This window comes from Ammospiza caudacuta, chromosome 2 (assembly GCF_027887145.1).
Source record: "Ammospiza caudacuta isolate bAmmCau1 chromosome 2, bAmmCau1.pri, whole genome shotgun sequence".
Taxonomy (NCBI): domain Eukaryota; kingdom Metazoa; phylum Chordata; class Aves; order Passeriformes; family Passerellidae; genus Ammospiza; species Ammospiza caudacuta.
Genome location: NC_080594.1, coordinates 83,423,659 through 83,441,859, shown reverse-complemented (window position 1 = coordinate 83,441,859; position 18,201 = coordinate 83,423,659). Strand labels below are relative to the sequence as shown.

Genomic DNA, 18,201 nt, shown 5'->3' with positions numbered 1-18,201 from the left:
CCCGTGACAGGCGCAGGCAAAGGCGTGATCCGAAGCCTGTGTCACACATTGCCACCATCCCCACACCGGCAGCGATCACAAACGCCGACAGCTGCGGCCCCAGCACAAAGAGGGCACCTCGCAGCCCTTACATAAGGGAGCAATTTTGTAACAGCAAGAGACACCCCTGCCTCCCTAGGGAGCTCCGAACACAAAGTAACCAACTCGGGAGCGCTGTTTACAAAATAAATAGTGGCAGCGCGTTAGCAACTCCCCACTGCTACTAAAAAGTAACTGAGGAACAAAAAGTCATTACTCAGAGTCAAAAGGGTCTTCCAGGACAAAAGTTTACCAAGGGGAGGGGGTGCTTTTGCAGCTGTTGGATAGGAATGCATGCTCCCGTTGGAATGCAGAACTGTAACAAAGTACAAAATCCTAACCCTGTCACCCTGCATAAATACAAACATACCACTGCTCCACATCCAAGATGTCCATGCACTCAACAGATCACAAACACTGTCGTGGGACCAAACACAGGTATCTAAGACTTCTCTTTTTTAGACTGTAATCAATTCAGGACAGGAGCCATCTCTCACTTTACACATTTTTAAGAAAAATTAGACTTCAACCTCAACTTGGTTTTCTAGGCATTGCCAAAAAATAATAAATTATTGTACCAAAACACTAAACAAGCCCTACAGAGAAGTGAGAGTCTCTGTACCATAGTTAGCAGAAGAAATTAAAGAGAACTCTTCTACTTTTATAAAAAACTCACCACGACCTGATACACATTTTTAAAGTAAAATTCAGCAAAGCTAATGAGTGATTTATAAAATAGTGCTGTAAACTGGCTGGACAGACAGAGAATTTGCTTAAAATGTTATAATCTTTTCTAAAAGTGGTATCAAAAGGGATGATTTTTGCCCCATATAAACGGTACATGAAGTTAGACTCTGCAATTGTAAGGGCCAAATCCCACCCATCTCCTCACCCATTTAGGGGAGGATAATGTCTCATACAAAACTTTAACAGACAGTCTCGGATGTCAAATAATGAAATAATGAGAAATGCAGTACAAATAACAAATGAGAACACATACAGACACAAAAAAGCAAAGACTAAAATGTAACATGAGAACAGAAGTAAGACGGGTAGAATTCTGTGCTTTCGCTCCTTAACACCCAGGAGCTGGAAATAAATTTTACACTCAGAGAAGAGAGGCATGTGAGAAGTCTGAGCTTCACATCACCTCACACAAATTAATCCAATGTGAGTGCTGCAACCAGTAGATACCTCTGAACATCACCTTTGCAAATACTGTCTTTGGACACAGCAAACTCCAAATGGAACATGTCTTTTACATTCAGAATATCAACAATTACTGCACATCAGATTATAGAGGGACTTACCGTACTGTATGTTTTTCCTTGAGATTTTTTGAGGGAGGGTTTGCATCATGTCTCTTCAATAAAAACTATTACTTTGGGCATAAAACTTTCAAGACAGGCTTAGGGAAAAAGAAAAGCAAAAAATTGAATCTATTTTACATCTTCCAACACCTAGGAAGAACCCAAGAAATTTTCAGAATTTCACTTAAATTTGAAGTTAAGGAAGTAACTGGTTTTAACAGCTCTATCAACTGAATTAGAATGCAAATAAATGGACAACATATTTTGGCTCAATTTTAAAATCTGAAGCCTGGAAACTTCTATTAAGCAAAATCTAAGTCCTTCCGAGTAAGTGTGCTAAAATTAGTTTTTTTGTTTGGAATCACTTCTATTTAAATTCTGGACAGAAAATGCGTGACAAAGTGCAGTACAAATAAGGATAATTTATTATATTTTAAAAAGAATTCATTAGAATATTTACAAAGCTCAAATCAGGAAAATCAGTCTTTTTAAATAATTATTTTATTTAAGACATTTTCTTTCTTATTCCTCTCTTGCTCCGTGATTTCTTTTTTCTGCCTTCAAACACAGGTTTGGCAGTCACCATGACCACATTTCCCATGCCTTCATCCTCACCACTTGAGCTACTACACCCTTTTTTGTCTTTATGGTCTGCTGTCTCTGTTGCAGACATATTCTTCCTCCTTTTGCTCCTGCCTAAATCTTTGCCTTGGGATTCCTCCACTGAGGAGTCACTAGAAGTTTCTGAAAGATGCAAATTTCCAACAAAACCGCCTCCATATAAAAATTCTTTTCTGGAATCTGACTGTTTTCTTCTCTTTCCCCTCTGTACTTTTGTTGCTGCAGCTTCATTTGCACCGCCTGTGGCACCTTTCCCTTTCCTTTTCCCAGGCTGTTTAAGTTCCATCTCCATGACAGCAGTGGCCTCCTGAATTTCATTGTCTGCTTCCTCCTGTTCCTTTCTCTTCAGACAAGTCACAGCTCTGCGCAGTCTCTGGCTTTTAATAGCTTGTTTTTCATGCTGTTCTAGCCTGAAGAATGAATCAATTCGAAGCTGAGTCTATCAAAAATAAAACAGAAACACAGTTGAATGTTTTTGTAGGAATTCAGTTAGCTATATTATAAAGTATCTTAAACTAAAGCAGGACAAAGAAGTCATTAAATTAATACACATGCACACAGATGTGAATAAGACACATCATTACAGTAATAATATCCATACTTTATAATAAATTAGGCAACAAGAACCTTTACAGAAATTAATAATTAGCAAACTCTAGTAAGACTTCATAAATATTGCACTGCTGGTGATTAGACATATGTTCCTACTGTCAAGCCTAATACAGAGAATCTCTGTAGTGCTCTCAAGTATGTCCTTACAAACACATCCTTAGCTTCCAGCTGTGAAAGCAGAATGTTTACTAAGTAAATGCTGTAAGTGCACTTTGCATTTCTGCCTCCAAGTGCAAGAACATGCAGGTGTTTCACTCAGGTTCACTGCACCACATGCTGCTACAGTATAAAGATTGAAGAGCAGAACTAGTAGTCCTCACACAGTGTGGATTTGTGCTATTCAACCACAGCTAGGCTTTTTGTATAGGCTAAGCCAGTCCTCTACTTTTTCCCTAACATTGCCTAAGAGAGACAGACTCTTCCAAAGGATATTCCAGTCAACCTGAAAGTATATATATGTAACTACAGGGCTTTCACTCCACTCAGTGACACAGAGAACCTAGAAGACTGGTTTAGACAATGTATCTATCTTGTGTATGGCAAAAGGAAAAAAGACATTGGGGATCAATTTTACAACCTACTTCGACAGCTACAACAGTGGGCATCACCATTCACTTTCAAGTGTTAATAAAGCTGACAGAACATTTACTTGGAAATTAGAGTACTATTACTAATGGGCATTTGCTCAACAGTTCAGTCTGCACTCTTCCTCAAAGGATGTGTATAGCATCACTCCACCAAAATCTCAGGGGCACTTCTATATACACTTTATAAAGTGCTTATGGAACACTGTCTCCTAGAAGTACTGAAGTTGCTTGAGGTACCTGTAGCTTGACTGTGTCCACAAAAAACGGCAGCCTGGACTTGAGATGGGTGCTTGATAGGTAAGGAAACTTGAAACCAATGTCTGAAATTATGCAGAGTCCCTCACAGCACACTCAAATCATACAGAAATCAAGTCTAGAGAAGCAAGCTTAGTGACTTTAAAAAAAATAAATACATAAAAATATTAAAAACCAAAGCCCAGCTTCTGAAAAGATTATTTTACTTCAAAGCCTTTTTAAAATGCTTCTCTCACAATTTTCCAGATACTCTTAAACTATAGGTAGATTTTCACCTGCTGCAAGTTCAGTTGTTTCATCACAGGCAAAAGGATTCCATCTATCTTTGTCCTAGTCCAGCCAAAGTGGTCCTTGCAGAATGTGCAGAGAGTTAAGGAACTTTTCAAAATGGCTTCTATTGGTATTTTGTAAACACGTAAAATGAAAATTCCTGAAGTAAACAATGTCTGGAGGAAAGCTGCTCTACTTCAAAGCTTTTTCTACTACAAAAGATTCTTGATTAAGACAACACATCACAATCACACTGCTGTATCTCCATTAGTTGCAGAATTTTTTTTCTAATACATCAACATTTTCAAAAGTCTGTCTCAGTGAAGACAGAACTCATTTTGGCTAAATGGTATTGCCATAACACAAAATGCCTATAAATAAACCTTATTTTTACACTTGTACCTACTGGAAGTTTCATTTACTGTTTAAAACACTATTAGCTCTGCATTTTTTGCCATCTACTTTTCAATAGTTTGCTACAGCTCAGACTGCAACTGAAGCAAAAATTAAACATTATTGGAAGAAATGCAGGGAATAACAAGGGATAAAGTGCTGAGCAAAACACCATTTCTGTCAAGACTTCAAGACTTATTTGTGAAAAAAGGCAAACATACAGAGACTTCAAGAGGAGAAATAGGCACAGGACAGTTACAGAAATATAACAGTTATAGAAATATAATATAACAACAAACTAGTCAGTTCAGCTACAAGATTGTCTTTGCATGCTAAACCCACTCTCAGCAGGGCAAGCAACCCTGACTGCCACACATGCATGGCTGCATTCCCTTCTATTCCAGAGCTGCCATCATTTTAGGGGAGCACATGCAGATAGGGCTTGGGGCCCCTTGCAACAAAGAGATGTTAAAAACTTGACACTCCGTTACTGACTCCTTATGAACTTTGAGTACTTTCACCCAACAAGTAAAAGGATATTCTCTGATCTGCTCTACATCAGGCTTTCCCCAGGTGAATGAACCCCTTGACTCATCCACCACAGGCTTCAGGTATGCTTCTGCCACTGCTGGATTTGGGAAACCTGAATAAAGCTGTAACTCCCGCAGTTTTTTCTTGACTTTGGTGTCATGTGGATTAGGCATCACTTTCTTATTCTTCTGAGCCTCATTCCACCATTCACTGAAAAACAGAGAAAATTATTAATCTGACTCATAAAATAAAATCTGAAGTATCAAGAGCCACCCTGCTAATTTCAATAGCCTTAGTCTCCCTACTTCAATTACTACAAAAGATGATGTAGAAAGTGCCCAAATGAAAGATGGCAAAAGGGACAAAAAAATCTTAAAAGCAGAAAAGACAAAACATACGCATTAAATGCAGCTATTGTAAGCCAAAGTAGCAAATATCACCTGGATTCCCCATAAACAGCTAACCAGAAGGCTCCAACTTTAGCCTCACTTGCAGAGGATGTTCCACACACAATGATCATTTTAGAGGTTTTTAGGTATGCAAGGGAAAGAAAGGAAAAAAAAAAGACTTCTAACCATCCTTACTATTGCCAATACAGCTGCCTTAGCCCTCTTCAAATATTGTTCTTGCCCACAGCCTACCTGCCTGTCTCCTTCCAGGTCATTCATTCCTCAGTCAAGTTCCCTTTCTCTATGAGCAAGACACAGCAACCTCCCACCAAACCAGGGAGAATGAACCTCTGCTTCCACTATGGATCCAGCTCTCCAATAAACTCTGAGGCAGATGCACAATTCTACAGCTGTTCTGCTGTCTTTGTCTCTCTGTGATTGCTATATCACCTTGTCTACCTGTGATTCCAAATAGTGATATAACGGAGTCATGTTTTACAGCCTACTTAGTCCCATTAATGATGGTCCCGTTAATCAATGATGGTCATATATTTTGCTGCATGTTTAAGCATCAGAAAAGTGTATTTACTAATAATCACAATATGAAGATCCAAAAAAGCAAATCATAATGAAGCATACGCGAATTTTAAGAGAGGTTCCAAGCCATGCCCAGGAAATTCATTTAAAATCTCCATCGCTGTTACAAAGCCAACATTTGGGATGCCCTCAGTGTAGTCACTTCCAAGCAAGTATGCCAAATTAATTAGCTTGTTTCTATCCAACCCTGAAAAAGAAAGTGTATAGATTCAGTATTAATTATCTTACAAAATAAAAAGTATTATCAGAAAGGCAAAAACTGAAAGGAACACAAAGGCATTAACTCCATAAAATTATATTTAATTCAACAGCACAATTTGCTAAGTTATATTCTGGAGCAGTATCAATATACTCCTGTGCTAGCTCAACCACTAATAATTGTGCTAATTTGGCAAATATATCTTGCCCAAATGAAAATGTTACATTGGACATCAGGAGGAATTTTTTTCATGGAAATGATTGTTAAACATTAGAATGGACTGTGCAGTGAGGTGGTGCAGTCACCATCCCTGGAAGTGTTCAAGAAACAACTGGATGTGTTACTCAATGCCATGGTCTAGTTGACAAGGTGGTGATCAGAAAAACATTTGGCTTGGTGATCTCAGAGGTCTTTTCCAACCTAAATAATTCTGTGATTCTGTAATTTTAAAATTTAGGGTTTTTACAAGATGGATTTTTTTACATTTATTACATCCAGTTACTGTTCTAGTCTCATCGAATGCTGACCTGAATTAAGTAATGCCAGAATCAAATAAAAACATTCTGTTTGAATTCTAGTCCATAATACCAATGTCTCTGCTTCCTAGAAGTGTTCCTCAACTGTGAGTTTTTTGCTCTGTGCTGGTACAGTTACTAAGTAGATCAAAGAGCCCATGAAACAGCCAGAAAGAAGGAAGAGCTCAGCTGACCACTTCTATTTGATAGACTATAAGGTCTGAGGCAACCAGACTGATTTTCAGTGACCACCTTCAAGAATTTGGATTTGAAAAAAAATTTTAAAAAATTCCATGTAGAAAAGAAGGGATAAACACACAAAGCAAGACTATCATCATGCTAGTCACGAAACCCATCAGCCATCCAGACAAGAATTTCTGCAATGCATGGGAAACAAGAAGCACAAGACTGCAGAGGAATGTGACAAAGACTGATGATGACTATTTTTTCTCAATAAATAAATATTTGACATTAAAACCATTTAAAAATGACAGACAAGCTTTTACAGCAATCCTTTCCAATTAAGACACAGTAGCATACTTAAGTAGGGCAAAATTATTTCATTCAATTTGCTGGAAGAAACTAAAGTTACATTTTTCATCACATAAAAATATTATGAAATTTTACATGCTAGTATTTCAAAGTCTGTAGCCTCTCAAATTGAAAATGTCAAAACTGATTTTAAAAGAGTTCTGCTCAAGACATAATAACAAGTTTTAATTGCTTCGTATTTTACCTAATACTTTATGTGACACTGAAGCTTAGTAGTTCAACAAAATTGGCAACAATTGATTAGACTAGCTCAAAAGCAGAAGAAAACAATCTTTCAGTGTCAACTATATGATAAATGTAAAACATTTATCAAAAAACTCATATTCCAGATCCACTTTTAATTCCTACATCTCAGTATGTCCAAAACGAAATTTTATTTCCAGAAGACTAAAAATCTGATGACATCAGAATATCATTTTCCCACCACATCAGTAAATTCACACTAAAATTTACCCAGAAACTGTTATCATAGTTCATATCTCCAGCCTTGGTGATCATTATACTAACTCAGTATATCACATGCAGGTGGTCTGCAGATTCGGGGGTGTTCATCTGGCAGTAAAACTGCAACCTAACTAAATGGCTTTAGAGACTCTCCAAAGAACTGATATTGATTAAAAGACACAAAATTCCGTAGAAAATACAAAGAGACAGAGTCATCTTATTAAAGACTGTGTTTAACAAATCAATGCCTGAGGCTTACCTAGCTCATTCTGAAAATCAACGTACTGATAATATTCTACATATTTGTTCTGACTGAAGAAATTTTTATAAACATGCCTTCCACCAAACAACCAAACATCACTGTCATCAGTGATTGTGCCAGAGGTCTGATCAGTAAGGTCCAGTATGGCACACTGTGCCTCAGCCTCCATCGGAGCCTCGATGTATGGAATGCCAAACAGACGGAGGAGCTCCTGGAGGATGGAAAGAAAACAGTTATAAATTCATCTAAAGGGTTAACTGCTAATACACTTCTGCTTGACTCAGAAATGCTAGATTCACACTTGGGAGTTATTTAATATTTGACAACAAACCTCAAACTTATGGTAAAAACTGTCAAGCTCAGTTAAGTCAAGGGGGAATCCCCACTCAACTCCTCTCAGGCAGACAGTGCCATGGAAATCAAGCACTATTTGAGCACACTTTTACCACACAGTTTGAGAACCTGCCATCTTAATTACAGAAGCATACTTAAGTATTGTTTTGCACAGCAAGGAGAAAACTCCATGCATTACAATTATGTGGGCTTCATGAAAGAAAGATGCAGGTTAATATAAAAAATTAAAATAAAATTTAAATAAAAATTTAAAAAATATTTGGTCATCACTTCATCTAAGAAAGTATTATGAAAGTGTATGAGAAACATTCATATCAAGCAAGAAACAGTGGGAAGCCTAATCATTCCTTGGATAGTATTTTGATATGCCTCTATTTTGATGTATTTTTGCTTTTATGGGATACATTACACAACCTCAGTTAAATACCCCAGACACACTAGGTTTACAGGCTTGTGTTAGGTACACAGGTCTGGATTATGTTCTTCACTCAGATGGCTTTTGAGGCTTGACACAATCAGCCTCAAGACTTTAAATTTTTACTGTATTTAAGAATAAAAGCACAAGATCAAAAGACTAACAACTATAATAGTTGTAGTATAATAGTATATAGTATATAATATAATAAAACTATAATAGCATATGACTACATGGCATATAATACTACAAAAGCAATCTACTGCCCTTAAAAAAATCACCAGAAGAAACAAGTATGTGCAAATATTTAATCCAGATGAAATATAGTAGTAGTTTTAAAACTACTAAAACTGTTCCATTAAGAAAAAAATGCAAGCATTTACATATTTCTCAGAATTAATTTGTTAGCATAAGTTTATTACATTACAGATACTATCACTAGTCTACTGTATTATGGGTTTGCTAACCCAAACACTTTGTATAACCCAAACCTTGAAACACTGACACAGAAGTATCAGGTTATTCAGGCGTTACTGGTGAGATTCCTTCAAATTGCTTACTCAGGGCATAAACTATACAGACTTCTTGTCATTTTTTAACCTTTTAATCCCTAGGGGAAATCAGTTTACCTAACACATAGACTGCACAAATTCTTTGCTGCTGAATGAACATAGCTTCCTAATATTTTTTGTTCATTTTGCACCTTTCACAAAAAGAGGCCAAGATCAAACTTGCTCAGCTTTTAAAAGTCGGTGCTTAAAAGATATACTGATTTATCCATAACTATACTATTATTTTATAATGTAATTAGACTTACATAAAATAGCAGGAATTCAAGACTACCTCAAAACTTTCAATATTTTAAAACAAGCAAACTGAAGAAAACAACCTCCTAAGAGGGAAAAAAGATGACCTATAACTAAGCAAAATTACTAATAGCTTTTGAGTAAATTACTGGGATGGAGAAAGGAAACATATCAAAATGACTCCACAAATACTACCTGGCTTTCCAAGAACATCTGTCCTGTTACAGAAGCAGCAACACGCTCCTGCTGCTGTTTTTGAGACTGAAGTGTATTCTGCTCAGCAGAAAGGTTCTTTTCTAATTCTTCTAATTCTTCCTGAAAATATAAACCAAGATTTTTATTATTTCAACAATTCAGGTGAACCCAGGAAAGTAAAGCACAAAGTCTCCAACTACAATTATTCTAGTAGGACCTATTCCATTAATTCACTCTAGGAAGTTGTTACAGCTTCTCTAATGCAGCAAATTGTAAGCCCAGAGATGGTCTAGTCATCAATTTACCTTGAAGTCTTCCTTTAGTTTTAGGGAGATTATAAATTAACCACTTTTAAAGAAACATCAGCTCCCATACATGTGGGAAAGTAACGATACAATCAGCAGCTGCTTAACAGTTTTCATTAACAACTATTTGGAGACTCCATTACAAGTTCAAAACAAGAAACGATGAGTTACCAAACTGATGTCTTGCCACTCATCCACTGCACCTTTACCATCAGCTTCTCCTTCAGCATTCTGAGTGTTTCCCAACTGCACCTCATCAGACTCCTTCTGCAAGTCCACTGTGAAAGCATCAGGTCTGCCTGTCTCCACTTCTGCAAGTGGTGGCTCATCACCCACTTTTTCATCATATTTAGTAGGAGACTCAGCCTCATTACTGACCTCAGCATCCACTTCAATAAAGCTTCCTATCAAAGGAAAACAGAGACTGGTACATGTTTTTAACTTGGGCAGTGACTTTTTTTTCTATATGCAGCAAATAAATATAACAATTGTGAAATTACATAAACCAAGTGGCTGACTGGTTAATACACCAATTAAATTCAATATACACAACATGCTTTCCTGACTCTCCATATTCTATACTCAGGTTTCAATGGTAAAATGTGACACCAGGTGGAAAAAACACAGCTCAGGTTTTCTTCCTGCCTCCTATATATGTCGGAAGGGATGCATTTTTAAGCATTTCTTACTGAGAGAATAGGTTACCTTCAACTGACTACAGACACAATATTGTCCTGTTTTCTTATCCTTTTACACAATCAAAAAGCACATACCATCAGAATCACTGTCTTCAGACTGTGATATCCCTTCTCTTTCCACCTCAGGATCTCTTGCTTCTAGAAAAAGTCTAACATCCTCAGATACATCCTCCTCTGTTTGTGAAATTACTGCCTGTGTATTTTCAGAAATTTTCAAGTTTTTCTCATTTTTAGATAGGTCTGTTGTTTCGGTATGAATCAAAGCATCTATACTGGTTTGCTCAGGGGAACAGCTTGGCTTCTGCAAACACAAATTCATATCCTTCTCTCCCAGAGACTTTAAGTCCATTTTGGAACCATTTTTTTCTTTGTCCAAGTCTTCTTTATCTTTTCTAGTATTGTTAATATAAGAATAATTTTCAGCTCTGGATATAATGGTATCATTTGGTGAAATATGATTTTTGGAACCATTTTCTTTCTTGTCTACATCTTCTGTGTCCTTTATAGTATCGTCAATAGAAGTTTCAGCTATGGATATACTGGTGTCCTTGGGTGCAATATGCTTTTCCGAATTATTTTCTTCTTTGTGTATATCTTCTTTGCCTTTTCTAGTATTTTCAATAGCAGAATAATTTTCATCTCTGAATAGACCAGTGTCTTTGGGTGTAATATCACTTTTTTCCAACTCCTGACTCTTCTGTTTAAATTTAGCATCTTGCATATTCACTTGGATTGACGAATGAATTGTAGCTGTAGGAATGTTTTTTCCCTCAACTTTAGAAATCTGCTCTTCCTCATCTGAGCTACAAAGCAGAAAATCCTTCCCTTCTGGTCTTTCTGATAGCACTCCACCAGTTGTAGCATTAACAACTTCCTCCCCTTTATCATCTTCACTCAGAGCTTGCTGAATTGCCCGCAGTGTTCTTGGAGACACGCTGCCTTCCTCTGACACAAATTGGCCCACGTTCAATTGTCCAGAGTCCAGTTCTTCTTCTGAGCTGCTTTCCACCATGGCTGCCTGGATAGCAAGCAAAGTCCGAGGAGAGGGGGGTGCTGCCACCACACTGTCACCTTCCTCTGTCTGCTTCTTGTCAGATGCAGACAGCTTTGCATTAGCAGGTGATTCATTGATTTTATTTAATTTAGGCAACTCATGAATTTTTGATGAAGGTCCTGCAGTAGTTTCCAAGTCTCTATTCATAGCCTCTTTTGCTTGAATACCTGAAAGAAAGTTTTGTGTGGAAAAATACTGCTTTATAAAAACATTCCATTTTACATAATGAACATCATTATATAGGTTATTAAACTGCTTTTCTACAGGTTTACATATCACAATTAATGATGTATAACAGTAATGTACATTTCATACAAAGTACTGGCTAGGTGCACCTATAAACAATCTTCAGGTTTGTCTTAAACCTGCCAGTTTCAAGTGTGCACACTCCAAACAACAGGTTTTACAAAATTAAGACCCAACATACCCTTTATCAGAATATAGTGAGAAGTCTCTTCAGAGACCACCCTCCTTGATTCCACTTCTTTCACAAAACCACCTTCATTTTCATATTGTGTTTGGATTTCACCCGAGTGCTGTTGATTCATTTCTTTTTGTACATTTTCTATGCACCGATTGAGGTTGCTTTTTTTAAGCAAACCCCTAAGCTGGTACTGGGAAAAGTCATTGGAGTCCTCAAAAAAAACAAAACAAAACAAAAACAAACAAACAAACAAATCAATTGAAATAAAACACCCCTTTTAAAGCAAATTCATTTCCCACATTCTGGAAGTGTGGGAATTCTTTCAAAAGTTCCTTTAAGCAGCTAACATCTGTCTTTCACTGGTTGCTGCACTCACAAGCAACAGCAATACTGTCCTGGCAACACACAACAACTCTGAAAAGTACCAGTAGTTCTGAGTGCTGGAGAACATAACATCTCAATTTTGGCTATCAGAGCTCATCCCCATCTTAAAAAAAAGCAATTAAAAGATAATCCATATGTGGATCATTTTAAAATGATGGTTCTTAGCTTACACTTGGACACAAGCCATCATTTGATCTTATGTATATTGCACTTTCAAAACCTCACTGTAGAAGGGGCACTATAGGATTCCCCATATTCTCGTGCCTGATCAGCTTCAAGACATCTGCCTAAGTTACAAAAGCCTTTTCCCAGCTGCCAGCTTCTCTAACAACCTCAGGGTTTGGAATCCCAGCTGTTTTCATCCTGCCTGCCTCATCCACACCAGTAGTATGTTATGCAGTCTTCAGCATAATGCTGATGAAGCACAAAACACAGCACAACATTTAACATTTTTACCAAACTGAATTAGCTCTGCTAATTTTAGTGGAAATCAAGAGATAAGGCTGTTAAGAGTCATTATCTCATTGGATTTTTTTTCTCCTCATGTTAACATGTTTTATTAAACAGTCCAGGGTGTAAAGCTTTCCAGATGTAGTACTCTTTCTTCATTTGCATTAATGGCAACAGCTCCATTCCAATGCCTTGAAAGTTATTTTAAATATTACCTCTGGCATTGCTTCAAATAACGTTCTTCTTCGCTTTGTAAGTTCTTTAATATCAGTCAAGATCTCATGCTTTATTTCTGGAGGCAGCTTGTGGAAATCTTCTGATTCAATATCTATAGAATAAGGATTTTCACATAACTGTTCCTATAAAAATGGAAAACCAGAATACGTATTTTATATTACAGCATAACAAAAATAATAAAATATTTAGAGCATCATTCCAAGCAAAAAAAAAAACCCAACCCCTCAAGAACTTTGTTGCTACTTCCCCACATAGTGAAGAAAATATAAAAAAATGTAACTACTATGTAATAAAATAACACTAAGTACCTCCTTATTGATGTATACTATACAGACAAACTTGGTTTTATTCTTTTTACAAAAAGATACTTAGTATAAAACACAGAACCAGGTCACATAGCCTCAACTACTCCTTCTAAAGAGGTTCTCCTTCTGAATGAGAACTACTTCAAAGATAAACATTCTTTTCAAGAGTGTTTCTTTTTTTTTTTTTCCTATTGGTGAAAGCAGAGATAATTTTATTATTTATTATGTTTTCTTCTTAGGTTATGTATTTCTCTTGTCCTCTTTCAATCAAATCAACACATCAGAAGCAAACGCAGAATTTATCAGTGAAAACACAAGGACTTCAGTGCTTCAACTTCAGTTCACATTTGGAGAAGCACAGGAATTCTGTTAAATCTGCTCTTATTTATGTACATACACGTGCACAAATGCATGCATTTCTCCTGCATTGTTACAAAAAACAATGTCTTCTCCATACTTCCAAAGGAAGTAGTAAAAAGTTAAAGAAAGGCTATCACAAGAATTTTCTGTTCTGCTGTATTCTAGTGGGGAAATCACATTTATATTTCCTCATTAATATGAATTCTTAGAGTATTGAAAATTAACCTGCTTTCTTATAAGTAATGCTATAATAAGACCTGTATCTCCAAATAATTGGATTTCAAAAGCTTTTTGCTCGTCTTTCAAGCACAGCACACAAATAAGAGGATTGTTCACAGTAACAAGGCAAGTATGTTGCACTTACTTGCAACATCTGTTTTTGGCTCATTCTCATTTGCCATTCTTTTTCTTCCTCCTCCTCTGAGCTAAAAATCACAGAGAAAACAAATGTGTAGATATTTAGAAAAGGAAAACAGAGTTTCTATTTTAAGCAAAAAGACATTAGTCATGCCTTCACTGGTCAAGAACAAAAATTTGCAGTATCAAACACACACACAAACATATATATTTACATATATATTTATATATATATTTACATACATATTCATATACATATAAATACACACACAGGTCATAAAGATCTGAGCAGAAAGTAAGAAGGCAAACATGTCAGTTAAAACTAGATGGAAACAACTGCTGCTGTTTAGATCATGACACAATTCTTACTTGGTCAGCATTTGAAGTATATCAAAGTACAGATGTGCAAAAAACAACCTACAGGGCAGCTTCACATTCTCAGTGTTATTTAAGAAGATGCCACAGGTGTGACAAGTACAGACAAAGCCAGCTTCTGCTGAACATGTCAACACAAAACAGAATCAAGCTGCCACACCCAACCTTGAACAATCAGTCCCATTTAGTTGTATGGACATGGCCATAGAGACTGAGACAGAACTTTCAACCTCATACATGAATCCAGGGTAGAAATTTAATCTGTGGGCTGAAAGCTTCCTCTGTTACTTTCCCATAAATAACTAGGAGGCTTCTATATCCAAAAAAAATTGAAATAAAATATAAATTAGAGAAATATACTTTATATATATATATATATATATTACAGTGTCTCACAGGTCAAAGGTCTTAAATCAGCATAAAAAACATGGTTTATACTTTTACCCAAGTTTATTAAAAAACATTTAAGCTATTTTTCTTAATTCTACCTACCTATTCTTCTCTTCATCCTCTAAAGTAGGCAATACATACATATCATCAATACCTTCTCTTCGAACTTGCGAAATACTGGGCAAAGCTTCATTGCTTAGGGGAAAAAAAGAAAAAATAGAACAGCAATTAACAGCTTCAGAAAGAGTTACTATAATATATATGAATTACACTTATAAACAAGGGAAAAATAATTTTTATTCTTGCCTTTTGCCTGTAATAGCAGTTTTGATAACGTGTCTCTTCAAAAGTGTTTTCAAGAGTTTCTCTGTAGTTTTCCTGGAATCATTGATGGCAATTTCCTTTCTTTGTCTTCGCTTAGCCTATGAAAATAAGATTAACACCAACAAGATTTTGCTGGATGCTGATGATGCACATCCAGTGAACTCCTGTTAAAATTCTGTGTGCTGGGCCTAAGAGCTACTCCTAACTCATTCTACACCAAGGGGAAGAGAGCCATCACAGCCTCTAAATCCAAGTCCATTTCCCCTGTGGGACTCAGGAGCAGCTTTCATCTTCTGGCTACAAATGCCTGCAGAGCTGTATTCAGGTTCACTCTGAAGCAAAAGCCAGGCTTGTACCATCATCCACGTCTCTACAACCTGGCTCCCATGCAAATCAAATCTGCCTAGATTGAAGAGCTGCTGCATGCTCCAAAAGCTAACCCAGGCTGGGACTGCAAAGGACACCCAAAGAGCAGTGGACTTCAATCCCCACAGCTCAGAAACAAACAGAACAACAGGAAGGAAACTGAAAATGGCTACTTATCAGCAGCAGACACAGAGCCTCTTTTACATTGCAGTAACTCACAAAGGTACTTACCAAGGTTTGTCTCTTCAGAAGAGGTGCCTCTCCATCAAAAACAAAGACAGGTCGAATCCGGAAAAACAGTAACTTGCAGAGTCGATGAAACAGAGTGAGCAGGTGAGCATTCCGTACAGAAATGCCACCACGGGCTCCCTTGATTGCTTGGTTCAACCAAATACTGATATCTTAAAGAACCCTTGAGAGGAAAAAAATGTTCTCTTTTACACATATACCACTTTGGGAGTTCCTATAAAGTGCACGGATTTGACTGAATGGCTTTTGCCCACGGCTCCAAGCTTGTCTTGTCAAAACCAAGAATATCCAAATAGCTACGAACTTGGAAGAGGAATAAACTATCATCCCTATTGCCCTGCACAAAAAGCAGAGTGGAAGCAAAAGCGCAGCAAATACCTCCCTAGTTATTTTTACAGGTAAATGACAAGTAGCTTCCTTCCACATCTTTCCAGCATTTAACCAAGTATACAGGATGGGAAAGCTGATGCATAAGCATAAATCTTCTTCATCTTGCAGTCCTACTAAAAACAGCACATTTATAAAAAAAGTGCAAAATTCTATAGTCCAACACTTGTATAAGGAACCTACTAAAAAAAGTCTATTTTTAAAAAGATGAAAGTAAAAGGGCTTAGTACATACTGTAAAGCAAAAATTCCACTTACCAAAATGTAGGCAATTTAAATGTAATAATAACAATAATAACAACTCTTATAAATAAGGAGAATAGTTAAACCAATCTCCCTTGCAACTTCGGTTCCCCAGCTTCACTTTTAAAGGATACCAACAGCAAGAATTTTCCCTTCCAGCGTTTCTGGGTTTATGGGTCTCCCGGTGCACTCAAGCAGCTTCCAAAGTCCTTGAACTCCCATAGTCCTTCCTTAGCTGCTTTGAGAGAAAAACTCTGAGGCACAAAGGAAGGAATAACCCAAAGATTGCGCGGCCTGCGACTGCTTTATTAAATCAAACGGAAAGAACGAGGCAGCCGCTCGGCCCGGGTTAGCCAGGAACAGCGGCAGGGACAGGAGAAGGGACATGGACAGGGACAGGCGGGGGTCGCGATCCCTGACCTGCGGCGGGGAGCGGATCCCGGCGCAGGGACGCGGCAGGGAGGGACGCCGAAGGGATGCGGAACGAAGGGAGCCGGCAGGGAGGGACGCAGGCCCCGGCACCCGCGGCCTCCCCGCGCCCTGAGCGCAGGCCCCGCCCGGCGCAGCCCCGGGGCCGCCGGGAGTCGCCGCGCGCGGGGCGGAGCCGGCGCAGGCCCGGCCCGGCAGCGGCCGCCCACAGCCCGCCCCGCACACCGCGGTCTTCTCCAGCGGCGGTTCCTGAGGCCGGTGGGCTCCCTGGCTGCCTGAAGGAGAGCCTAGTACCTAACAGTAGAGAATAACAGAATTAATTATATTGGAAAAGAGCTCTGAGATCATCGAGTCCAATCTGTCACCGAACACCTCTTTTTCAACTGGACCATGATCTAAGTGCCATGTCCAGTCTAAACACTCTGGGACAGTAACTACACCAGCTCCCTTCCAATATCTGATCACCCTTTCTGTGAAGAAATTCCCTTATGTCCAGCCTAAACCTGACCTGGTGCAGCTTGAGGCCATTTCCTCTCGTCATGTCACTTGTTACCTGGGAGAAGAGGCTGACCCCCATCTGGTTACACCTTCCTTTCAGGTGGTTGTAGAGTGATAAGGTCACTCCTGAGCCTCCTTTTCTCCAGGCTAAATAATCCCAGCTCCCTCAGCTGCTCCTCACAGGACTTGTGCTCCAGAGTCTTTACCAGCTCTGTTGCCCTTCTCTGGTTGGAGAAAGGAAAAAGCCTCTTGTCCCAGAACAAAACCCCACAATGCAGACCAAAAGTAGTCCCATTTTTCCCACTCCCAAACATGATTTCCCCTGCAGCCTTGTGCTCTCTCTGTTCTGCCCCAACCACAGTCCCAGTGCACCCCACCCAGGGAATCCCTAGGGAAAGCTCCCTGCAGCATAACCCCAAGGACATGCACTTGGCTCCTGCTAATGCTAGAAGAATCCATACTCTATGGATAAAGTGTGGCAGTCTCCAGCCCAAGAGCAAAATAAATGTAAAACCAGAATTTCATCCCAACCTACTTAAGCAGAACAGCCAGCTACCATCAGAGGAGAGACCCTGTTTCTCAGTGCAACTGTCATTATCAAGCAAAAGTTAAGAGACACACATGGAACTCTCGCTATCTAAGTCCTAAATCCCCTAAAGAATACAGCTCAAGTACTCTGAACAAAGCTGAGGCCATCAGCCCACACTCAGCTTGCAAAAACAGGAGCTGAAAATAGCTCATCGGGAAAATAAAATTTCAAAACCTATGAATTTTGTTCAGTCATGAGGCTGCAGGCTTTGAGAAATTAAATAGCAGAAGTCACAGTGGCTGCACCGAGCACCACTTTTTATGACCCAAGGGACCTTACCTACTTTGCTAAGCAGCAGTTGCAACTCTGATCTGTCGCTTACCTACTTTGCTGAAGACCTTCACTAAATGCAGGGCCATCATTTCCAAGACAAATGAAAAGCAAACAACAAGA

General features: G+C 38.4%; 1 protein-coding gene across 1 annotated transcript; it reads right to left on the bottom strand.

The window, feature by feature from the left end:
- Positions 1 to 1,816: 1,816 nt before the first annotated feature.
- ERCC5 (ERCC excision repair 5, endonuclease) lies at positions 1,817 to 16,577 on the bottom strand. The gene is made up of 15 exons (XM_058825303.1): positions 16,427 to 16,577; positions 15,646 to 15,815; positions 15,031 to 15,146; positions 14,827 to 14,919; positions 13,967 to 14,027; positions 12,916 to 13,059; positions 11,870 to 12,077; positions 10,464 to 11,609; positions 9,862 to 10,094; positions 9,386 to 9,505; positions 7,613 to 7,826; positions 5,686 to 5,830; positions 4,667 to 4,867; positions 3,739 to 3,823; positions 1,817 to 2,448 (listed from the first exon to the last, which is right to left on the bottom strand). Exons 1-15 carry the CDS (start codon positions 16,512 to 16,514, stop codon positions 1,894 to 1,896), a joined length of 3,579 nt encoding a protein of 1,192 aa, XP_058681286.1. The 5' UTR covers positions 16,515 to 16,577; the 3' UTR covers positions 1,817 to 1,893.
- Between the last annotated feature and the right edge of the window lie 1,624 nt (positions 16,578 to 18,201).

Bases quoted from the DNA above. Each gene is read 5' to 3' on its own strand.
- ERCC5 (XM_058825303.1), bottom strand. From the start codon at position 16,514: ATGGGAGTTCAAGGACTTTGGAAGCTGCTTGAGTGCACCGGGAGACCC. The intron at 14,028-14,826 runs GTAGGTAGAATT...TGTGATTTTTAG, and splicing joins GAGGATGAAGAGAAGAATAG to CTCAGAGGAGGAGGAAGAAA. The intron at 5,831-7,612 runs GTAAGCCTCAGG...TTTCTTTTTCAG, and splicing joins TGATTTTCAGAATGAGCTAG to GGTTGGATAGAAACAAGCTA.